Raw genomic sequence first — 25345 nt, forward strand, 5'->3', positions numbered from 1 at the left:
CACCAGGCTGCCTCTCCACTGACTCTCTGACAGAGCATCCCACCCAGACCTGATTCCTGTGACCCCACAGATTTACCCCACTAATCCCCATAATACATATCTTGGGACACTAAGGGGCAATTTAGCATGGCCAATCCACCTAACCTGCACATCTTTGGACACCAAGGGGCAATTTATTATGGCCAATCCAGCTAACCTACACATCTTTGGACACAAAGGGGCAATTTAGCACGGCCAATCCACCTAACCTGCACATCTTTGGACAGTAAGGGGCAATTTAGCATGGCCAATCCACCTAACCTGCACATCTTTGGACACCAAGGGGCAATTTATTATGGCCAATCCAGCTAACCTGCACATCTTTGGACAGTAAGGGGCAATTTAGCATGGCCAATTCACCTAACCTGCACATCGTTGAAGTGTGGGAGGAAACTGGAGCAACCCGGAAGAAACCCAGGGAGAACATGCAGACTCCACACAGAAGAAGAGGGTCTCCCATTGAAGATGGAGGTGATGAGGAATATCCCCTCTCAGAGAAGAGTCAGTCTGTGGAATCCCCTCCCCCAGAGGGACAGTGATGGGCTGCAGCTCATTGAATAGATTCGCAGCCAAGTTCGAGAGATTTCCGATCGACACCGGGGCAGTGGGGTTATGGAGGGGAACAGAGGGGAAACCACAAGAATATCAGACCTGATTTTATTGAATGGGGATAGCAGGCTCGAGGGGCAGAGTGGCCGACTCCTGATCCTATATTTTATGATCTGGATTGGACAATCCACATGGTTTTTGCAAGATAATCCTTTCCGTTAATGTTTCACAAAGTCTTTGAGACTCAGAGTATAATTGCAGCATGGACAAGTTGGGCCGAAGGGCCTGATTCATGCTCGATGACTCTATGGCCGGACATTACCGGCACAGAGAACGGCAATTCTCCATTGGCCTCGGGCGGACATGCCGGTAAAATTCCACCCTCTGACTATCTCACTCCAGCCGAGAAACGGGACCTTCACTGATCCTGATTGTCTCTTTAAATTGTGAATCCTCACATGGGAGGTACATAGATCTATAAATCTGTGGGCACGCTGTCTCCATATATCCTGAGAACAGTTATCATAGCATCACAGTGGCATCAAAGGAGGCCATTCCACCCATCATTTCTGTGCTAGCTCTTTGAAAGATCTCTCCAATTATTCCCCACTCTCTCTCCCGCTCTCCCTGTAAATTTTCCCCCTTCCAGTCTTTCCCCAGTTGCCCCTTTTGAAAGTTCCTGTTGAATCTGCTTCCACCGCCCTGTCAGGCAGCGCCTTCCAGATCACAACAACTCGCTGTGTGTCCAAAATAAAATTCTCCTCATCTCCCCCCCCCTCTGGTTCTTTTCCCGATTCTCTTCAATCTGTGTCCCCTCTGGTTACCGAGCCTCCTGTCACTGGAAACACTTTCTCCTCATTCACTCCATCCAAACACCCCCCTCCCCCTCGTGATTCTGAACGCCTCGATTCAATCTCCCCCTGAACCTTCTCTGCTCCGAGGGGAACGATCCCAGCTTCTCCCCGTCTCCCCGCGTGAACTGAAGCCCCCTCATCCCCCGGAACGTTCTAGTAAATCTCTATCCGCAGCCCCTCTTCTTAAAGTTTGTGAAGGAGGTCAGAGGCTGGGAATCCTATGGTAAGTAACTCACCTCCTGACTCCCCAAAGTCTGTCCACCATCTACAAGGACACAAGTCAGGAGTGTGATGGAATACTCCCCACTCGCCTGGATGGGTGCGGCTCCAACAACACTCGAGAAGCTCGACACCATCCAGGACAAAGCAGCCCCGCTCGATCGACACGCTAACCACAAACATTCACTCCCTCCACCCCCAACGCACAGTGACAGCCGTGTGTACCATCTACAAGATGCACTGCAGCAACTCACCAAGGCTCCTTAGGCAGCACCTTCCAAACCCACGACCGCTACCATCTCAAAGGACAAGGGCAGCAGATACCTGGGAACACCCCCACCTGGAGGCTCCCCTCCGAGTCACTCACCATCCCGACTTGGGCGACATAGTGGCACAGTGGTTAGCACTGCTGCCTCACAGCACCAGGAACCCGGATTCAATTCTGGCCTTGGGTCACGGTCTGTGTGGAGTTTGCACATTCTCCCCGTGTCTGCGTGGGTTTCCTCCGGGTGCTCCGGTTTCCTCCCACAGTCCAAAGATGTGCGGGTTAGGTTGATTGGCCGCGATAAATTGCCCCTTAGTGTCAGGTAGGATTAGCAGGGTAAATATGAGAGGTTACGGGGATAGGGCCTGGGTGGGATTGTGCTTGGTGCAGACTTGATGGGCCGAATGGCCTCCTTCTGCACTGTAGGGATTCTATGATTCTGTACCGAGGGAATATATCGGCCGTTCCTTCGCTGTCGCTGGGTCAAAATCCTGGGACTCCCTCCCTAACAGCACTGTGGGTGTACCTACACCTCAGGGAGCGCAGCGGGTTCAAGATGGCGGCTCACCCGCCACCTTCTCAAGGGGTAATTAGGGATGGGGAGTAAATGGTGGACCCGGCCAGTGAGGCTCTAGAACGTATCTAAAAAGGATGTCAGAGAAAGCAGCTGATGTCAACAGATTCACACCTGGAATCATTCCTCGGTTGCCCGTGACGATGGTGGGTTTATTGTGGATGTTCACTCAGACAGGCGTGATTCACACACACTCAAAAGCTCGAACAGAAGTGAAACACAGCAATTGGCTAAACTGCGGCCTGACACATTAAACAACATCTTGGCAATGAAGCGGCGAATATCTGTCAGAAACCGCAAACCCACAGGAGGTTTAGAAAGTTGCATCCTGTCAGCTGCAGGACTCTCACCGACAAGTCAGAAAGTTGTTGTGGCTTCCACAGCCTTCAATCAGCGAACACTCCCCACTCCCAGTACTGAGGGAGTGCCGCACTGTCAGAGGGTCAGTGCTGAGGGAGTGCCGCACTGTCAGAGGGTCAGTACTGTGGGAGTGCCGCACTGTCAGAGGGTCAGTACTGAGGGAGTGCCGCACTGTCAGAGGGTCAGTGCTGAGGGAGTGCTGCACTGTCAGAGGGTCAGTGCTGAGGGAGTGCCGCACTGTCAGAGGGTCAGTACTGAGGGAGTGCCGCACTGTCAGAGGGTCAGTACTGAGGGAGCGCCGCACTGTCAGAGGGTCAGTGCTGTGGGAGTGCCGCACTGTCAGAGGGTCAGTACTGAGGGAGTGCCGCACTGTCAGAGGGTCAGTACTGAGGGAGTGCCGCACTGTCAGAGGGTCAGTACTGAGGAGCTGGAGGAGGTTACAGAGATAGGGATGGGATGGCAAGGACCATGGCAAAAGTTGAGGGGAGGTGATGGCTTCGTAATGTTATTGGTAGACTATTAATCCAGAAGCTCAGCTAATGTTCTGTGGGACTCGGGTTCGAATCCCACCATGGCAGATGGTGTCCCAGAAATGAAGGATGATATTTTACAATCGTGATGTTCCCGGGCTATGAGCCAGTCAGCAAACACTGAGGGGTGATGGATGAGTGGGTCAGGGACATGACTTCACGTTTGTGGAGGGTTTGCGCCGGTGAAGATTGTTTGGAAGAGTTGCGTGTGGAAGTAACAGAGGCATGGTCACCTTGTTACCCTGACAGCTGATATCCGGGACTGTGTGGTGCGAATCTGTCAGACTGTCGGGAGCCCAGAGTCGGCCGCTTACGGTTTTGGAGGGAGAAAGAACGGCTGCAACAATAATTCAACAACAATAATGGGAATAGTGGCTTTAAAATGGCTATTCTGGCTGAGAGTGAAGCATGCTGGGATTTTTGGTCAACTTAAAGCTTAAAGCCAGATGCAGGTGGTAAAGTTGCTGTGGTCAGGGGGCCGTGGTCAGAAGCTCCCCAGATAGGGAAGTGTTTACATTAACCACCACAGTGTGGGGGAGAGGGGGGGCGATTCTCCCCCAAAAATTCTAATTCGCGGGAAAGATAGTGTAATTCACCATTGTTTTTTTCGGTGGGAGTTCAGACTCGAATCTGTCACACTCTGTGCAATGGAGAGGTCACAATCGTGACTGTCATTAAAAGCTCGGGGGGGGGTGGGGGTGCGGGCTATTCACGCTGGAGACTGGCAGCTCTGGAACTCTGCGCATGCGCAGTGGCCCCAAACTGTCAGGTTCCCGTTTGCTGGCCAGCCCGGGACCCCCGCTGCCCTGTAGCTCCCACCATGTCCCGATCGTGCCCCCCACAAGCATTCCCGGGCCAGGCCCGAGACTCCCCGTCCTGGAGCGCTCACAGCTCAACCCCCCGCAGCAGTGATGATCCCATCCCCCCCCCCCCCCCCCCCCGCCCCCATCCCAGGAGACACCTCCCCCTGGGAGGCAGACCCACTCCCTGGGAGTCAGACCCCCGACCCCGGCCTCCTCATGGGAGGCAGACACCTTCTGGCAGACCGCAACCCCCCCCCGCCCCAACCCCCGCCCTAGCCCACCCTGATCGCTGGCCTCCCTCCAGCCCCGACCGGATCCCAGCTTGGCAGTGGGACCCCCCCCCATCCCCACCGATCACCCCCTAGGCCCTTCCCCCAGATAACCCCACCCCCAGCCCTGTCTCCTAGGCCCCGCAGCATTGGCACTGCCCGATGCAGCAGTGGTCGTGCCTCTTGTGCGGAGTCCAGCCCTGTCGCAAAAAAAGGTAAGGAAAGGAGTAGGAAGGCAGCGGTGATCGGGGACTACACAGTGAGGGGGTCAGACAGGCGTTTCTGTGGAAGAAGTCGAGAAACGTGGATGGTGGTTTGCCTCCCTGGAGCCAGGATCAGGGATGTTTCCGACAGGGTCCAAGGAATCCTTAAGTGGGAGGGAGAGGAGCCAGAGGTCGTGGTGCATACTGGTACTGCCGACGTAGGCAGGAAAGGGGAAGGGGTTATGAAAAGAGAATATAGGGAGTTAGGTAGGGAGTTAAGTAAAAGGAACGCTAAAGTAGTAATCTTAACATTGCTACCTGTGCCACGAGACAGTGAGGGAAGGAACGGAATAAGGTGGAGGATGAATGGATGGCTGAGGGATTGGAGCAGGGGGCAGGGATTCAGGTTCCTGGATCATTGGGACCTCTTTAGGGGCAGGTGCGACCTGTACAAAAAGGACGGGTTTCACTTAAATCCCAGGGGGACCAATATCCTGGCGGGAAGGTTTGCTCAAGTTACTGGGGAGTGTTTAAACTAGAATGGTTGGGGGTGGGAATCAAAATGAGGTGACTGAGAGAGAGGAGGTTCGAGTAAAAATAAGAGGGGCTGGTCGGCAGTGTGAGAGGGAGGATAGGCAGGGGAAGGGGAGCTCTCAGACCGAAGGGTTGAGGTGTGTTTATTTTAACGCAAGGAGTAAAGTGAACAAAATGGATGAGCTTAGAGCGTGGATCGCTGCTTGGAAGTGTGATGTGGCGGCCATTACAGAGACTTGGTTATCTCAGGGTCAGGACTGGGTACTTCAAGTGCCGGGTTTCAGATGTTTCAGGAGGGACAGGGAAGGAGGCAAAAGGGGTGGGGGAGTGGCACTGTTGATCAGGGATAGTGTCACGGCTGTAGAAAAGATGGATGCCACGGAAGGACTGTCTACGGAATCTCTGTGGGTGGAGGTTAGGAACAGGCAGGGGTCGGTAACTTTACTGGGTGTTTTCTATAGGCCGCCCAGTAGTAGCAGGGATGTGGAGGAGCAGATTGGGAAGCAGATTCTGGAGAGATGTGATAATAACAGAGTGGTCGTGATGGGAGATGTTAATTTCCCAAATATCGATTGGAATATCCCTAGGGTAAGGGGTTTCGATGGAGAGGAGTTTGTTAGGTGTGTTCAGGAGAGCTTCCTGATACAGTATGTGGATAAGCCTACAAGAGGAGAGGCTGTACTTGATTTGATATTAGGGAATGAACCTGGGCAGGTGTCAGATCTCTCAGTGGGAGAGCATTTTGGGGATAGTCATCATAACTCTATCTCCTTTACACTAGCATTGGAGAGAGATAGGATCAGTCAAGCTCGGAAAGTGTTTCTCTGGAGTACGAGCAACTATGATGCTATTAGGCAGGAAATTAGAGGCATAAATTGGAAGGAGGTTTTCCCAGGGAAATGTACGGAAGAAATGCGGCAAATATTCAAGGAAAATTTGTCTGGAGCTCTGCACGGCAACGTTCCGGTGCGACAGGGGAGTTATGGTAGGTTACAGGAACCGTGGTGCACGAAAGCTGTAACTGATTTAGTCTGGAAGAAAAGAAAAGCCTACAAAAGGTTCAGGGAGCTAGGTAATGTTAGAGATCTAGAAGAGTATACGACTAGTAGGAAGGAACTAAAGAGGGAAATTAGAAGAGCAAGAAGGGGTCATGAGAAGGCCTTGGCAGACAGGATAAAGGAAAACCCCAAGGCATTCTGCAAGTATGTGAAGAGCAAGAGGATAAGATGTGAAGGAGTAGGACCTCTCAAATGTGACGGTGGGAAAGTCTGTATTGAACCGGTTGAAATAGCAGAGGTACTCAATGAATACTTTGCTTCAGTATTCACAGTGGAAAAGGATCTTGGTAGTTGCAGTGCAGACTTGCAGTGGACTGAGAAGATTGAGCATGTGGACATTAGGAAAGAGGATGTGTTGGAGCTGTTGAAAAGCATCAAGTTAGATAAATCGCCGGGACCGGATGGGAGGTACCCCAGGTTCCTGTGGGAGGCGAGGGAAGAGATTGCTGATCCTCTGGCGATGATCTTTGCGTCGTCAATGGAGACGGGAGAGGTTCCGGAGGATTGGAGGATGGCGGATGTGGTTCCGTTATTCAAGAAAGGGAGAAGCGATAGCCCAGGAAATTATAGACCGGTGAGTCTAACCTCAGTGGTAGGTACGTTGATGGAGAAGATCCCGAGAGGAAGGATTTATGAACATTTGGAAAGGAATAGTATGATCAGAAGTAGCCAGCACGGCTTTGCCCGAGGCAGATCATGCCTTACGAGTCTGATTGAGTTTTTTGAAGATGTGACTAGACACTTAGACGGGGGAAGAGCGGTAGATGTGGTTTATATGGATTTCAGTAAGGCGTTTGATAAGGTGCCCCATGCAAGGCTTATGGAGAAAGTGAAGGGGCATGGGATACAAGGGGACGTTGCCTTGTGGATTCAGAATTGGCTTGCCACAGAAGGCAAAGAGTGGTTGTAGATGGGTCTTTTTCAGAGTGGAGGTCGGTCACCAGTGGAGCACCCCAGGGATCTGTTCTGGGACCCTTGCTCTTTGTGATTTTTATCAATGACCTGGATGAGGAAGTGGAAGGATGGGTTGGCAAGTTTGCTGATGACACAAAGGTTGGAGGTGTTGTGGATAGTGTAGAGGGATGTCAGCAGTTGCAACATAGATAAGATGCAAAACTGGGCGGAGAAGTGGCAGATGGACTTCAACCCAGATAAGTGTGTGGTGGTTCATTTTGGCAGGTCGAATAGGATGGAAGAATATAATATTAAGGGTAAGACGCTTGGCAGTGTGGAAGAACAGAGGGATCTTGGGGTCCGGGTTCATAGGACGCTCAAAGCGGCGTCGCAGGTAGAGGCTGTGGTTAAGAAGGCGTATGGAATACTGGCCTTCATCAATAGAGGAATTGAGTTTAGAAATCGGGAGATAATGCTGCAGCTGTATAGGACCCTGGTCAGACCCCACCTGGAGTACTGTGCCCAGTTCTGGTCGCCTCATTACAGAAAGGATGTGGAAGCCATAGAACGGGTGCAGAGGAGATTTACGAGGATGTTGCCGGGATTAAGTGGTATGCCTTATGAGGATAGGTTGAGAGAGCTCGGTCTATTCTCCTTGGAGAGGCGAAGGATGAGAGGTGACCTGATAGAGGTGTATAAGATGTAGAGAGGTATTGATAGAGTGGATTCTTAGAGGCTTTTACCCAGGGCTGAAATGGTTGTCACGAGAGGACACAGGTTTAAGGTGCTGGGGAGTAGGTATAGAGGAGATGTGAGGGGTAAGTTTTTCACTCAGAGGGTGGTGGGTGCGTGGAATCGGCTGCCGGTAGTGGTGGTGGAAGCGGATTTGATTGAATCTTTTAAGAGACTTTTGGATAGGTTCATGGAGGTTAGTAAGATAGAGGGTTATAGATGAGCCTAGAAGGTAAGGAAATTGTTCGGCGCAACTTGTGGGCCGAAGGGCCTGTTTGTGCTGTAGTTTGTCTATGTTCTATGCCCGGTGGGCAGTGCCAAGGTGCCCCCTGGGCATGGGCATTTTGCCCCTTGGGCAATACCAGGGGGGCACAGGGTGGCACTGTCGGGGCGCCCATGCCCAGGGGTACCCCCCCCACTGCCCTATTGCCCCCCTTCACTCTGGCAGAGTCTCCTGCAGGTTCCCTGCAAGTGGAGAGCTACTCTAACCCCCGCCGGAGTGAAATACTCCTGGGGGGGTGGGAGATGCTATCGGGCCCAGAGAATTCCGTGCCAGGCCTGATAATGACATCTAAATATCATTAAAAATAGATTAAAATTACTTCCCGCCGGTTTCCTGCGTGGTCCCGATGGCGCCAGCCTTCCAGCGGTGGGAGACATGCATGCATTGGGAATGCATGCGCGAATCCCGCAAAATGGCTGAAGTGCATCTCCCGACCCAACGCGCCACAAAACTAGCACGTTGTGACGGGAGGATCGGGCCCTGTGTCTCTGATTTTTATGGCTGCTGTGTCTGGTACATGTCAGATGAACAAGGTGCAATGGCGTCGTTCAAAAGTAATTTCACTGGATGTTCGAGCCATGTGATCAGTTTCTGGTTACATAGTTGGCTGGATGACACAGAATCTTCCGGAAGCGAGGAGAGAATTGTGGATAAAAGACACTGCAGCCCTTTGTTTGGTAGCGATAACTCGAAGAGACCAACCATTGCAACAAGACCTGTGCCCTGAAGGATGCTTCAGAGAAGGAGAAGATAGATTCTACAGCGAGGATATTTTTTGGCCAAGGTTTTCTTAAACTCGGTGGTATCTATTTTCAGTTAAATAGTTAAAGTTGATGCTTAGTTTAAATTGATGGTCAGTTAGAGTTAAAGTTCAGTGAAGAGTTAATGAGTTGCAACTGTTTATGTTTGAGTTGGTAGTAGAAGTGTTAAATAAAGAAATAATTGAATTACTGTCCATGCTTATCTCATGAAACTGGAATGTTTGGAAGGTGTTTAAATTAAAACTGTATAACATGGTTAACATTTCGCACTCAGTGTCAATCCTTCTCTCGTTGACAGGAGGCACTGTGTACGGAGTAGGGGCCCGATCAGAAGGAGGAGTAATCCGACAACGCTAACCGTGCGGAGGAACAGTGGGCCGCGGTGGGGAGTTGGTCAAAGCCAGGAACATCACTCTGAGACCACAGCGACACCATCGTCACTGACACAACCTGCCATCAATCTTCCTCAGCCATTATTTTCAGTGAAGGAATGTTCTGGAATCGTTGACATTTTTTTGCCTCTCTGCTGTGTCTGTCGTAGCGTTTGAAGATGTAACATTCCATACCAGCGCTTAAATCTGACAGTGCGCTCAATAGATGAGTGAAGTTTCTCGATCACCAATGCTCTGTAACTTATGAAAATATATCTCTAAATATTATTTAAATCCTCTGCATTCCTGGTCCACCAACCTGCAGTCATATGTTTCAGAACTTAGCGCCCTGTATTAGTTATGTCAACCGTTCCCATTCAATATTTCTATGTAAACGGTCACGGTGTAGTTTTAGACAGTGCTCAGTAGGTGGAGCAGTCCCTGGAGTCACTGACTGAGCAAGCTTGCTCAGTCAGAGTTAAAATTGACTCTGAGTTAATCTTGCTGCAGAAATTTGCAATGAGGTGAAGCATCCGATTTTTTTTCACGGTACCAATGGGTGGATAATAATTTGCCTCAGGACACTGGAGAGAACATCCTCTGCTTTTCCCAGAAATAACAACCGTGCATCCTTTTACATCCACCACGAATGGACAACAGACACTGAATCTAAAATTGGTACATTGGACAGTGCATCATTCCCTCAGTACTGACCCTCTGACAGTGCATCATTCCCTCAGTACTGACCCTCTGACAGTGCAGCACTCCCTCAGTACTGACCCTCTGACAGTGCATCATTCCCTCAGTACTGACCCTCTGACAGTGCATCATTCCCTCAGTACTGACCCTCTGACAGTGCAGCACTCCCTCAGTACTGACCCTCTGACAGTGCATCATTCCCTCAGTACTGACCCTCTGACAGTGCATCATTCCCTCAGTACTGACCCTCTGACAGTGCAGCACTCCCTCAGTACTGAACCTCTGACAGTGCGGCACTCCCTCAGTACTGACCCTCTGACAGTGCGGCACTCCCTCAGCACTGACCCTCAGACAGTGCGGCACTCCCTCAGTACTGACCCTCTGACAGTGTGGCACTCCCTCAGCACTGACCCTCTGACAGTGCGGCACTCCCTCAGTACTGACCCTCTGACAGTGCGGCACTCACTCAGCACTGACCCTCTGACAGTGCGGCACTCCCTCAGTACTGACCCTCAGACAATGCATCATTCCCTCAGTACTGACCCTCTGACAGTGCGGCACTCCCTCAGCACTGACCCTCTGACAGTGCATCATTCCCTCAGTACTGACCCTCGGACAGTGCGGCACTCCCTCAGTACTGACCCTCTGACAGTGCGGCGCTCCCTCAGTACTGACCCTCTGACAGTGCGGCACTCCCTCAGTACTGACCCTCTGACAGTGCGGCTCTCCCTCAGCACTGACCCTCTGATGGTGCGGCACTCCCTCAGTACTGACCCTCTGACAGTGCGGCACTCCCTCAGTACTGACCCTCTGACAGTGCGGCACTCCCTCAGTACTGACCCTCTGACAGTGCGGCACTCCCTCAGCACTGACCGTCTGACAGTGCAGCACTCCCTCAGTACTGACCCTCTGACAGTGCAGCACTCCCTCAGCACTGACCGTCTGACAGTGCGGCACTCCCTCAGCACTGACCCTCTGACAGTGTGGCACTCCCTCAGTACTGACCCTCTAACAGTGTGGCGCTCCCTCAGCACTGATCCTCTGACAGTGCGGCACTCCCTCAGTACTGACCCCCTGACAGTGCGGCTCTCCCTCAGTACTGACCCTCTGACAGTGCAGCACTCCCTCGGTCCTGACCCTCTGACAGTGCGGCACTCCCTCAGTACTGACCCTCTGACAGTGCGGCTCTCCCTCAGCACTGACCCTCTGACAGTGCGGCAGTCCCTCAGCACTGACCCTCTGACAGTGCGGCACTCCCTCAGTACTGACCCTCTGACAGTGCGGCACTCCCTCAGTACTGACCCTCTGACAGTGTGGCGCTCCCTCAGCACTGATCCTCTGACAGTGCGGCACTCCCTCAGTACTGACCCTCTGACAGTGCAGCACTCCCTCAGTACTGACCCTCTGACAGTGCGGCACTCCCTCAGCACTGACCCTCTGACAGTGCGGCACTCCCTCAGCACTGACCCTCTGACAGTGCGGCACTCCCTCAGTACTGACCCTCTGACAGTGCGGCACTCCCTCAGCACTGACCCTCAGACAATGCATCATTCCCTCAGTACTGACCCTCTGACAGTGCGGCACTCCCTCAGCACTGACCCTCTGACAGTGCATCATTCCCTCAGTACTGACCCTCGGACAGTGCGGCACTCCCTCAGTACTGACCCTCTGACAGTGCGGCGCTCCCTCAGTACTGACCCTCTGACAGTGCGGCACTCCCTCAGTACTGACCCTCTGACAGTGCGGCTCTCCCTCAGCACTGACCCTCTGACGGTGCGGCACTCCCTCAGTACTGACCCTCTGACAGTGCGGCACTCCCTCAGTACTGACCCTCTGACAGTGCAGCACTCCCTCAGTACTGACCCTCTGACAGTGCGGCACTCCCTCAGCACTGACCGTCTGACAGTGCAGCACTCCCTCAGTACTGACCCTCTGACAGTGCAGCACTCCCTCAGCACTGACCGTCTGACAGTGCGGCACTCCCTCAGCACTGACCCTCTGACAGTGCGGCACTCCCTCAGTACTGACCCTCTGACAGTGCGGCAGTCCCTCAGTACTGACCCTCTGACAGTGCAGCACTCCCTCGGTCCTGACCCTCTGACAGTGCGGCACTCCCTCAGTACTGACCCTCTGACAGTGCGGCTCTCCCTCAGCACTGACCCTCTGACAGTGCGGCAGTCCCTCAGCACTGACCCTCTGACAGTGCGGCACTCCCTCAGTACTGACCCTCTGACAGTGCGGCTCTCCCTCAGCACTGACCCTCTGACAGTGCGGCAGTCCCTCAGCACTGACCCTCTGACAGTGCGGCACTCCCTCAGTACTGACCCTCTGACAGTGTGGCGCTCCCTCAGCACTGATCCTCTGACAGTGCGGCACTCCCTCAGTACTGACCCTCTGACAGTGCGGCACTCCCTCAGTACTGACCCTCTGACAGTGCGGCACTCCCTCAGTACTGACCCTCTGACAGTGCGGCACTCCCTCAGTACTGACCCTCTGACAGTGCGGCACTCCCTCAGCACTGACCCTCTGACAGTGCGGCACTCCCTCAGTACTGACCCTCTGACAGTGCGGCACTCCCTCAGTACTGACCCTCTGACAGTGCGGCACTCCCTCAGTACTGACCCTCTGACAGTGCGGCACTCCCTCAGTACTGACACTCTGACAGTGCGGCACTCCCTCAGCACTGACCCTCTGACAGTGCGGCACTCCCTCAGTACTGACCCTCTGACAGTGCGGCACTCCCTCAGTACTGACCCTCTGACAGTGCGGCACTCCCTCAGTACTGACCCTCTGACAGTGCGGCACTCCCTCAGTACTGACCCTCTGACACTGCTGGAGATGGCACTGACCTTGCTGTTGTTTATTGTTAATCCACATTTTGTGATCTCGGTAAGGAGGAGTTTAGATTGGCTTGTGGAAGGATCAGCGGCTGTCGGTATGAGAGGTGTGGGTGGGTGACTATGGGGGGGAATTGGGGTGGGGGCAAGGACACGGCTGGTTAGTGTCTATAAATCCTGGCACGTCGAAGAGCAGAGAAACACGACAGGAGTGACAGTCACACAAGAAAAAATTAAATTCATTTTCATTGAAAATATATGATTCTAATTCGTCTGAAGACAGGGGCATCGGTTTACAGTCCTGAGATCCCGGCTTCTTGTCCATCCTCATCCCTTTGTCTTACTGCAGCTGTTCGACCGTGGGGGCCGTCACAGTCTGGGCTCTCTTTCCGCCCGGCTCCCTGCACATACCTCACTTTACCCTCGTCGACCATCGGTAAATAGCACTGAGGGACAGAAAGAAAAATACCTGCATTGACATAACGCCTCACTCATTCTCAGGATGTCACAAAGATCACGAAACACAAATTACACAGCACGATCCCAGGACTGAGATCAGAACCATCGGAGGAGGCTGAACAGGCCGGGGCTCGTTTCTCTGGGAAAGAGAAGGCTGAGGGGGGTGACGGGATCGAGAGAAAATATGGAAAGGATTGCGATAGGGTCGGCGGAGAGATGTTTCCCCTTGCGTGGGGGAGGGAGCAGAACGAGGGGGACATCGATCTGTGACAGTCACTAAAAAATCCAACGGGGAAATCAGGAGAAACTTCTTTACCCGGGGAGTGGGGAGAATGTGGGACTCGCTCCCACGGGGAGTGGGGAGAATGTGGGACTCGCTCCCACGGGGAGTGGGGCGAATGTGGGACTCACTCCCACAGGGAGTGGAGAGAATGTGGAACTCGCTCCCACGGGGAGTGGGGAGAATGTGGGACTCACTCCCATGGGGAGTGGGGAGAATGTGGGACTTGCTCCCACGGGGAGTGGGGAGAATGTGGGACTCGCTCCCACGGGGAGTGGGGAGAATGTGGGACTCGCTCCCACGGGGAGTAGGGAGAATGTGGGACTCGGTCCCACGGGGAGTGGGGAAAATGTGGGATTCGCTCTCACGGGGAGTGGGGGGAATGTGGGACTCGCTCCCACGGGGAGTGGGGAGAATGTGGGACTCGCTCCCATGGGGAGTGGGGAGAATGTGGGACTCGCTCCCACGGGGGAGTGGGGGAGAATGTGGGACTCACTCCCACAGGGAGTCGTTGAGGTGAATAGTATTGATGTGTTTCAGGGGGGAAGCTGGATAAACACAGGAGGGAGAAAAGAATAGAATGGGATAGTGACGGGGGGGGGAGATGGAGAGGGGGGCGGGGAGAAGGCTGGTGAGGGACAGGAACCCAGATGGGCCGAATGGTCTGGTTCTGTGGACTCAATGGGGAAAATCGATTTACTCACATTCCAAACAATGCTACGAGGAGTGTCGCCATGGCGATGGCGACCGTGAGCTGGGATTCGGTCTGTTTGTCGATATGTTTATCTGGAGGCGGGATGGGTCTGGCGGTGGGAGTCCTCAGTGTTGTCCGCTTTTCCAGTAGAACATCACGAAACATTCCCTGGAGCTCAACGCTGCTTTGCAGAGTGCTGCGGCGAACTGCCGAGGTGGAGGGAGTTACGGAACAAGAGGGTTGAGTTTCCCTCAGCTTTGCCTCAGAGTACTTTACATTCACTAATGTTCCAACACTGGAAAGTCAATATACGCACAGCAAGATCCCACGCACAGCAAGATCCCACGCACAGCAAGATCCCACGCACAGCAATGTGACAATGACCCAGATCATCTGTTTGTATTCAGCGATTTTCGTTGAGGGATAAATATCGGCCCCAGGGAGCTGGGGAGAAATCCCCCCCCTCTCTCCCCACAACCGCCCCCCTCTTCCAAACAGCGACCGTGGGATCTGTCACACCCACCCCCGCGGGGACAGCCTGGAGCCTCGGTTTAATGTCTCAGCCGGAAAGACAGTGGGGATGATTTTCCCCAAACAAATCTAGTTGCCCAATGCGCCCTTGCCGCTGGGAGGTTTTGCCGCTGGTTTTTCGGGCATAATTAGCAGGATGAACCTCGAGGCGCTCAGTTCTGTACAGAATCCGCCAGGGGATTCACGCCGGTAAATGGGAGAGCGGATTCCAATCCCACCCGACAGGCCGGCAGCTGAGAGCTGAGCGGGTCACTTCGCATGAGCAGAACTGTCAGCACCGAGATCAGTGCCCCCTCAGCACTGACCCTCTGACAGTGCGGCACTCCCTCAGCATTGACCCTCTGACACTGCGGCACTCCCTCAGTACTGACCCTCTGACAGTGCGGCACTCCCTCAGTACTGACCCTCTGACAGTGCGGCACTCGCTCAGCACTGACCCTCTGACACTGTGGCACTCCCTCAGTACTGACCCTCTGACACTGCGGCACTCCCTCAGTACTGACCCTCTGACAGTGCAGCACTCCCTCAGTACTGACCCTCTGACAGTGCGGCACTCCCTCAGTACTGACCCTCTGACAGTGCGGCACTCCTTCAGCACTGACCCTCTGACACTGCGGCACTCCCTCAGTACTGACCCTCTGACAGTGCGGCACTCCCTCAGCACTGACCCTCTGACAGTGCGGCACTCCCTCAGCACTGACCCTCTAACAGTGCGGCACTCCCTCAGTACTGACCCTCTGACAGTGTGGCACTCCCTCAGTACTGACCCTCTGACAGTGCGGCACTCCCTCAGCACTGACCCTCTGACAGTGCGGCACTCCCTCAGCACTGACCCTCTGACAGTGCAGCACTCCCTCAGTACTGACCCTCTGACAGTGCGGCACTCCCTCAGTACTGACCCTCTGACAGTGCGACACCCCCTCAGCACTGACCCTCTGACAGTGCGGCACTCCCTCAGCACTGACCCTCTGACAGTGCGGCACTCCCTCAGTACTGACCCTCTGACAGTGCGGCACGCCCTCAGTACTGACCCTCTGACAGTGCGGCACTCCCTCAGTACTGACCCTCTGACAGTGCGGCACTCCCTCAGTACTGACCCTCTGACAGTGCGACACCCCCTCAGCACTGACCCTCTGACAGTGCGGCACTCCCTCAGCACTGACCCTCTGACAGTGCGGCACTCCCTCAGTACTGACCCTCTGACAGTGCGGCACTCCCTCAGCACTGACCCTCTGACAGTGCGGCACTCCCTCAGCACTGACCCTCTGACAGTGCGGCACTCCCTCAGCACTGACCCTCTGACAGTGCGGCACTCCCTCAGTACTGACCCTCTGACAGTGCGGCACTCCCTCAGTACTGACCCTCTGACAGTGCGGCACTCCCTCAGTACTGACCCTCTGACAGTGCGGCACTGTCTCTCTGACAGAGAGAGAGAGACGGACAGACAAAGAGAAACAGCAACAGGAAAAGGGAGAGTGAGACAGAGGGAGTGACAGAGAAGGAGTTACTGAGGGAGAGAGAGAGCGAGACATAGAGAGCGAGTTGGAGAGACAGGGGGAGAGAGAGGGACAGAGAGAGAGAGAGAGACCGAGCGAGAGGGAGAGATAGAGAGAGAGACAGAAAGGAAGAACAATTTGAGCGAGACTAACCACTGAGATAAAAGAAACGCCTCAGTAAGACTAAATTCGTTTTGATGACGTCACAGCCGTAGGTGCCAGCGTTACTCATCTTAACGTGGCGGATGCTGATTGTATCGTCGTCACCTGAGTGTAGAACCTTAAACTGTGCAATCACATCCGTCCTGATCTGTAACAGTACGAGTTATAGAGTTATACAGTTCGAGTTAGATACTGAGCTGTACAGTGTTATATAGAGTTAGATAGAGTTATACACAGAGCTGTACAGTGTTATATAGAGTCAGATAGAGTTATATACAGAGCTGTACAGTGTTATATAGAGTTAGATAGAGTTATATACAGAGCTGTACAGTGTTATATAGAGTTAGATAGAGTTATATACAGAGCTGTACAGTGTTATATAGAGTTAGATAGAGTTAGGTACAGAGCTGTACAGTGTTATATAGAGTTAGATAGAGTTATATACAGAGCTGTTCATTGTTATATAGAGTTAGATAGAGTTATACACAGAGCTGTACAGTGTTATATAGAGTTAGATAGAGTTATACACAGAGCTGTACAGTGTTATATAGAGTTAGATAGAGTTATACACAGAGCTGTACAGTGTTATATAGAGTTAGATAGAGTTATACACAGAGCTGTACAGTGTTATATAGAGTTAGATAGAGTTATATACAGAGCTGTACAGTGTTATATAGAGTTAGATAGAGTTATACACAGAGCTGTACAGTGTTATATAGAGTTAGATAGAGTTATATACAGAGCTGTACAGTGTTATATAGAGTTAGATAGAGTTATATACAGAGCTGTACATTGTTAAAGAGTTATATAGAGTTATACACAGAGCTGTACAGTGTTATATAGAGTTAGATAGAGTTATATACAGAGCTGTACAGTGTTATATAGAGTTAGATAGAGTTATATCCAGAGCTGTACAGTGTTATATAGAGTTAGATAGAGTTATATACAGAGCTGTACATTGTTATATAGAGTTAGATAGAGTTATATACAGAGCTGTACAGTGTTATATAGAGTTAGATAGAGTTATATACAGAGCTGTACAGTGTTATATAGAGTTAGATAGAGTTATATACAGAGCTGTACAGTGTTATATAGAGTTAGATAGAGTTATACACAGAGCTGTACAGTGTTATATAGAGTTAGATAGAGTTATATACAGAGCTGTACATTGTTATATAGAGTTAGATAGAGTTATATACAGAGCTGTACAGTGTTATATAGAGTTAGATAGAGTTATACACAGAGCTGTACAGTGTTATATAGAGTTATATAGAGTTATATACAGAGCTGTACAGTGTTATATAGAGTTAGATAGAGTTAGGTACAGAGCTGTACAGTGTTATATAGAGTTAGATAGAGTTATATACAGAGCTGTTCATTGTTATATAGAGTTAGATAGAGTTATACACAGAGCTGTACAGTGTTAGATAGAGTTAGATAGAGTTATACACAGAGCTGTACAGTGTTATATAGAGTTAGATAGAGTTATATACAGAGCTGTACAGTGTTATATAGAGTTAGATAGAGTTATACACAGAGCTGTACAGTGTTAGATAGAGTTAGATAGAGTTATACACAGAGCTGTACAGTGTTATATAGAGTTAGATAGAGTTATATACAGAGCTGTACAGTGTTAGATAGAGTTAGATAGAGTTATACACAGAGCTGTACAGTGTTATATAGAGTTAGATAGAGTTATATACAGAGCTGTACAGTGTTATATAGAGTTATATAGAGTTATATACAGAGCTGTACGGTGTTATATAGAGTTAGATAGAGTTATATACAGAGCTGTACAGTGTTATATAGAGTTAGATAGAGTTAGGTACAGAGCTGTTCATTGTTATATAGAGTTAGATAGAGTTATACACAGAGCTGTACAGTGTTATATAGAGTTAGATAGAGTTATACACAGAGCTGTACAGTGTTATATAGAGTTAGATAGAGTTATATACAGAGCTGTACAGTGTTATATAGAGTTAGATACAGAGCTGTACAGAGTAATATAGAGTTAGATAGAGTTAGATACTGAGCTGTACAGTGTTATATAGAGTTAGATACAGAGCTGTACAGTGTTATATAGAGTTAGATACAGAGCTGTACAGTGTTATATAGAGTTAGATAGAGTTATATACAGAGCTGTACATTGTTACATAGAGTTAGATAGAGTTATATACAGAGCTGTACAGTGTTATATAGAGTTAGATAGAGTTATATACAGAGCTGTACAGTGTTATATAGAGTTAGATAGAGTTATACACAGAGCTGTACAGTGTTATATAGAGTTAGATAGAGTTATATACAGAGCTGTACAGTGTTATATAGAGTTAGATAGAGTTATATACAGAGCAGTTCAGTGTTATATAGAGTTAGATAGAGTTATACACAGAGCTGTACAGTGTTATATAGAGTTAGATAGAGTTATACACAGAGCTGTACAGTGTTATATAGAGTTAGATAGAGTTATATACAGAGCAGTTCAGTGTTATATAGAGTTAGATAGAGTTATACACAGAGCTGTACAGTGCTATATAGAGTTAGATAGAGTTATATACAGAGCTGTTCATTGTTATATAGAGTTAGATAGAGTTATATACAGAGCTGTACAGTGCTATATAGAGTTAGATAGAGTTATATACAGAGCTGTACAGTGTTATATAGAGTTAGATAGAGTTATATACAGAGCTGTACAGTGTTATATAGAGTTAGATACAGAGCTGTACAGTGTTATATAGAGTTAGATAGAGTTATACACAGAGCTGTACAGTGTTATATAGAGTTAGATAGAGTTATATACAGAGCTGTACAGTGTTATATAGAGTTAGATAGAGTTATACACAGAGCTGTACAGTGTTATATAGAGTTAGATAGAGTTATACACAGAGCTGTACAGTGTTATATAGAGTTAGATAGAGTTATACACAGAGCTGTACAGTGTTATATAGAGTTAGATAGAGTTATACACAGAGCTGTACAGTGTTATATAGAGTTAGATAGAGTTATATACAGAGCTGTACAGTGTTATATAGAGTTAGATAGAGTTAGATACAGAGCTGTACAGTGTTATATAGAGTTAGATAGAGTTATACACAGAGCTGTACAGTGTTATATAGAGTTAGATAGAGTTATATACAGAGCTGTACAGTGTTATATAGAGTTAGATAGAGTTATATACCGAGCTGTACAGTGTTATATAGAGTTAGATAGAGTTATACACAGAGCTGTACAGTGTTATATAGAGTTATATAGAGTTATATACAGAGCTGTACAGTGTTATATAGAGTTAGATAGAGTTATATACAGAGCTGTACAGTGTTATATAGAGTTAGATAGAGTTAGATACAGAGCTGTACAGTGTTATATAGAGTTAGATAGAGTTATACACAGAGCTGTTCATTGTTATATAGAGTTCGATAGAGTTATATACAGAGCTGTACAGTGTTATATAGAGTTAGATAGAGTTATACACAGAGCTGTACAGTGTTATATAGAGTTAGATAGAGTTATACACAGAGCTGTACAGTGTTATATAGAGTTATATAGAGTTAGATACAGAGCTGTACAGTGTTATATAGAGTTAGATAGAGTTATACACAGAGCTGTACAGTGTTATATAGAGTTAGATAGAGTTATATACAGAGCTGTACAGTGTTATATAGAGTTAGATAGAGTTATATACAGAGCTGTACAGTGTTATATAGAGTTAGATAGAGTTATATACAGAGCTGTACAGTGTTATATAGAGTTAGATAGAGTTATATACAGAGCTGTACAGTGTTATATAGAGTTAGATAGAGTTATACACAGAGCTGTACAATGTTATATAGAGTTAGATAGAGTTATACACAGAGCTGTACAATGTTATATAGAGTTAGATAGAGTTATATACAGAGCTGTACAGTGTTAGATAGAGTTATATACAGAGCTGTACAGTGTTATATAGAGAGAGATAGAGTTATATACAGAGCTGTTCATTGTTATATAGAGTTAGGTACTGAAGTGTACAATGTTATATAGAGTTAGATAGAGTTATATGGAGTTAGGTACACAGCTGAATTATATAGAGTAAGACAGGGTTCTGCTCCTGGGGCACTGTGTCCAGTTCTGGTCTACTTACCTTGGGAGAGATAGACTGACATTGTTGTCAGTTCTGAGTAGGTCCTCTGTGCCGATCCATAGAAACCATAGAAACCCCACAGTGCAGAAAGAGGCCATTTGGCCCATCGAGTCTGCACCGACCACATTTCCACCCAGGCCCTACTCCCTTATCCCGACATATTTACCCGCTAATCCCTCTAACCTACGCATCTCAGGACATTAAGGGGCAATTTTTAGCATGGCCAATCAACCTAACCAGCACATCTTTGGACCGTGGGAGGAAACCGGAGCACCCGGAGGAAACCCACGCAGAGACGGGGAGAATGTGCAAACTCCACACAGACAGTGACCCAAGCCGGGAATGGAATCCGGGTCCCTGGAGCTGTGAAGCAGCAGTGCTAACCACTGTGCCACCGTGCCGCCCACGGATTCCTGGGATTCCTGGGTGAGGAACGGTTTGAGCAGGTTGGGGGTCAGTACCCATTGGAGTTTAGAGGAATGAGGATCTTATTGAAATATATCAGACTCTGAGGGGGGTGGGGGAGTGGTGGCGGCGGGTGGGGGGGAGGGGGGGCGGGCGGGGAGCGGTGGGGAGGTGCGGGAGGTGGTGGGGCATACACAGGGTGGATTCTGGGAGGATGCTCCTCTCTCATGGGAGGAAATCTGGATCGAGGGAGAACAGTTTCAGAATGAGTGATCTCCCAGGTAAGATGAGGAGAAATGTTTCCTCTCAGAAGGTTATTTGTTTGGCTAATTCTCCCCCCTGGGGTGGGGCGTGGGTCATTGATTACATTCAAGCCTGAGTTAGAGAGGCTTCTAATCGACCGGGGTGGGGCTAAGGGAAGACTTGCAGGAAAGCTGGAGTGGTGACCACAAGGAGATCCCACGATCTCATTGGCTGGGCAAGCAGAATCAATGGGCTGAATGGCCTACTCCTGCTCCTATCTCTTACATCTTTGTACGGAGGATTCGTGGCATTGCTCACGGTGCGAGAGGTGTGTTGTACTTTGACCGATGGGGGCGCGGGGAGGAGGGAGTGGGGAGGGGTGTAGATTAGGCTTTGACTGATGGGGGCGCGGGGAGGAGGGAGTGGGGAGGGGTGTAGATTAGACTTTGACCGTTGGGGGCGCGGGGAGTGGGGAGTGGGGAGGGGTGTAGATTAGACTTTGACCGATGGGGGCGCGGGGAGGGTAGAGTGGGGAGGGGTGTAGATTAGGCTTTGCAACAAACAGGAAATTGGAAAGCGAGAACTTTGAAAGCAGAAGAACGAAGATCGAAGGTCAAAAACTCACATGAGAGGCATACATCCACGTAACTGTGTCAATCTTGGAGATTGTAAAGTTGGACTGACATTTCAAAGATACCTGGCCAGTCTCCTTCACCGTTACATCTTTAACTGCAAGAATGGACAAGAAAGGACAAATTGGACTGGATTTCTCCGGCTTGAGATAACCAATGAAACAAATGCTATCGCAGTGGGTCAGGGCACACTAATCACTGGTTCTTGATGAGGCTTCAAGAGAGGTCTTGCTGAGACATGAGATGAAGCCGTTCATCAGGACACATACAAGAATACCAAATTTCAAAGGAAGTGACAGTTCCTGCTAAAGGGCAGAAGGGTGCTGATTGGTTGGCATGTCCACCCTGATTGGTCAAGAGATTGCCGTGAAGAATTCCCTGGTTCATCCTCCACGCCAACCTCTTGACCAACCAAAGACTTGCGGACCAATCAGCAGCCTTTTCCTCATCAACTCCTCTACTTTCTCAGAAGACTAAGGAAATTTGGCATGTCCGCTACAACTCTCACCAACCTTTACAGCTGCATCATAGAAAGCATCCCTTCTTGTTGTATCACAGCTTGGTATGGCTCCTGCTCTGCCCAAGACCTCAAGAAACTACAAAGGGTCATGAACGTAGCCCAGTCCATCACGCAAACCAAGCTCCCATCCATTGACTCCGTCTACACTTCCCGCTGCCTCAGAAAAGCAGCCAGCATAATTAAGGACCCCACGCACCCCGGACATTCTCTCTTCCACCTTCTTCCATTGGGAAAAAGATACAAAATTCTGATGAAACTTACCAACCGACTCGAGAACAGCTTCTTCCCTGCTGCCGTCAGATTTTTGAATGGACCTACTTTATATTAAGCTGATCTTTCTCTACACCCTATCTGTGCCTGTAACATTATATCCTGCACTCTCTCCTTTCCTTCTCCCCTGTGTACTCTATGAATCATAGAAATCATAGAAACCCTACAGTGCAGAAGGAGGCCATTCGGCCCATTGAGTCTGCACCGACCACAATCCCACCCAGGCCCTACCCCCACATATTTTACCCGCTAATCCCTCTAACCTACACATCTCAGGACTCTAAGGGGCAATTTTTTTAACCTGGCCAATCAACCTAACCCGCACATCTTTGGACTGTGGGAGGAAACCGGAGCACCCGGAGGAAACCCACGCAGACACGAGGAGAATGTGCAAACTCCACACAGACAGTGACCCGAGCCGGGAATCGAACCCGGGATCCCGGAGCTGTGAAGCAGCAGTGCTGACCACTGTGCTACCGTGCCGCCCTATGGTATGCTTTGTCTGAATCACGCGCAAGAAACAATAGTTTTCACCGTATCCCAGTACATGTGACAATAATAAATCAAATCAAATTAAATTCAATCAAATCAAAACAAATCCCTTTGAAATTTGGTATTCTGGCATCTGTCCATTCATCCCCTTGATACTGCTCTGTCATTCAGTACAATCATGGCTGATCTCATATCAGCCTCAACTCCACTTTCCTGCCCGTTCCCCACAACCCTTCGTCCCGCTCCGATTAAAAACTCATCGATCTCCTCCTTCAATTTGTTTAGTGCTCTGGTGTTTACTGCACTCGGGGTAGAGAATGCCACAAATTTACGACCACTTAAGTGAAGTAATCCCCCCTCATTTCTATTTTAAATCTGCCATCCCTCAGTCTAAGACTAGGCCTCTTGTTCTTGAATGTCCAACAAGGGGGAGCATCCCCTCTACGTTGACCCTGTCAATCTCCTTTAACATTCAAGATGGCCTAGTGGTATTATCGTTGGACTATTAATTCAGAAACTCAGCTAATATTCTGACGAAGGATCATCGAGACTCGAAACGTTGGCTCTATTCTCACATTGTCTGTATCTTTAAGACCTGGCTGGCTGTAGAGATTCGCATTCTAATCAGTATTCTGTAACTTGATTTCTGTGTCTCTGTGCCCTGTTTGAGAGCAGATTTCCACTCCATCTGATGAAGGAGCAGCGCTCCGAAAGCTAATGGCATTTGCTACCAAATAAACCTGTTGGACTTTAACCTGGTGTTGTTAAAACTCTTACTCTATTCTCTCCCCACAGATGCTGTCAGGCCTGCTGGGAATTTCCAGCAGTTTCTGTTTTTGTTTCAGATTAAGAAATCTCACAACACCAGGTTAAAGTCCAACAGGTTTATTTGGTAGCAAATCTGATGTTTCAGATCCCAGCATCTGCAGTATTTTGCTTTCATCTTAATGTTCTGGGGACCTGGGTTCGAATCCCGCTCCAGCAGATGGTGGAATTTGAATTCAATATAAAATATCTGGAATTAAGAATCTACTGATGACCATGAAACCATTGCCGATTGTCGGGAAAACCCATCTGGTTCCCTTTAGGGAAGGAAATCTGCCGTTCTTACCCGGTCTGGCCTACATGTGACTCCAGAGTCACGGCAACGTGGTTGACTCTCAACTGCCCTCTGAAATGGCCGAACAGGACACTCAGTTCAAGGGCAACTCGGAATGGGCAATAAATGTTGGCCAACCAGCAGCGCCCATGTCCCACGAATCAATAAAAAGAATCTGACAGGGGATCTAGAACCGGGGTCACAGTCTCGGGATCCGGGGGGGGAGGACCGAAAGGGACAGAACCTGTGGGATTCTCTTTGGCAGAGAAACACAGAAACAAGAAGCAGGAGGAGGCCATTCGGCCCTTCGAACCTGCTCCACCATTCATTTTGATCATGGCTGATCATCAAATTCAATATCCTGATCCCCCCCCTACCCCCATATCCCTCGATCCCTTTCGTCCCAAGAGCGATAGCTAATTTCTTCTTGAAATCACACAATGTTTTGGCCTCAACTACTTCCTGAGGTAGTGAATTCCACACATTCACCACCCTCTGGGTGAAGAAATTTCTCCTCACTGGGGGGTAGGTACAGAGGAGATGTCAGGGGTAAGTTTTTCACTCAGAGGGTGGTGGGTGAGTGGAATCGGCTGACGTCGGTGGTGGTGGAGGCAAACTCGTTGGGGTCTTTTAAGAGACTTCTGGATGAGTACATGGGATTTAATGGGATTGAGGGCTATAGATAGGCCTAGAGGTAGGGATATGATCAGCGCAACTTGTGGGCCGAAGGGCCTGTTTGTGCTGTGGCTTTCTATGTCTATGTTCTCACCTCAGTCCTAAAAGGTTTACCCCTTATCCTCAAACTCTGACCCCTAGTTCTGGACTCCCCCACCATTGGGAACATTCTTTCTGAATCTACTCTGTCTAACCCTTTTAGAATTTTATAAGTCTCTATGAGATCCCCCTCACTCTTCTCAACTCCAGTGAATACAATCTTAACCCACTTAGTCTCTCCTCATACGACAGACCCCGGCATCCCAGGAATCAGCCTGGTAAACCTTCGCTGCACTCCCTCTACAGCAAGGACACCCTTCCTCAGATAAGGACACCTAAACTGTACACTATACTCCAGGTGTGGCCTCACCAATGTCCTATACAATTGCAGCAAAAC

The 25345-nt window shown here is 49.5% G+C and overlaps 1 protein-coding gene across 1 annotated transcript in view; it reads right to left on the reverse strand.

Moving 5' to 3' along the window:
- Positions 1 to 14277: 14277 nt before the first annotated feature.
- spaca6 (sperm acrosome associated 6) overlaps positions 14278 to 25345 on the reverse strand; it is a gene marked incomplete at its 3' end in the record, with an annotated part of 30097 nt that continues 19029 nt past the window's right edge. The window contains exons 5-7 of the mRNA XM_078206968.1: positions 21847 to 21950; positions 16448 to 16604; positions 14278 to 14473 (exon numbers count right to left, since the gene is read on the reverse strand). Of these exons, the coding sequence (XP_078063094.1) occupies positions 14278 to 14473; positions 16448 to 16604; positions 21847 to 21950 (457 nt within the window). The remainder of the gene's footprint in view (positions 14474 to 16447; positions 16605 to 21846; positions 21951 to 25345) is intronic.

This window comes from Mustelus asterias, unplaced genomic scaffold, assembly GCF_964213995.1.
Source record: "Mustelus asterias unplaced genomic scaffold, sMusAst1.hap1.1 HAP1_SCAFFOLD_1926, whole genome shotgun sequence".
NCBI lineage: Eukaryota > Metazoa > Chordata > Chondrichthyes > Carcharhiniformes > Triakidae > Mustelus > Mustelus asterias.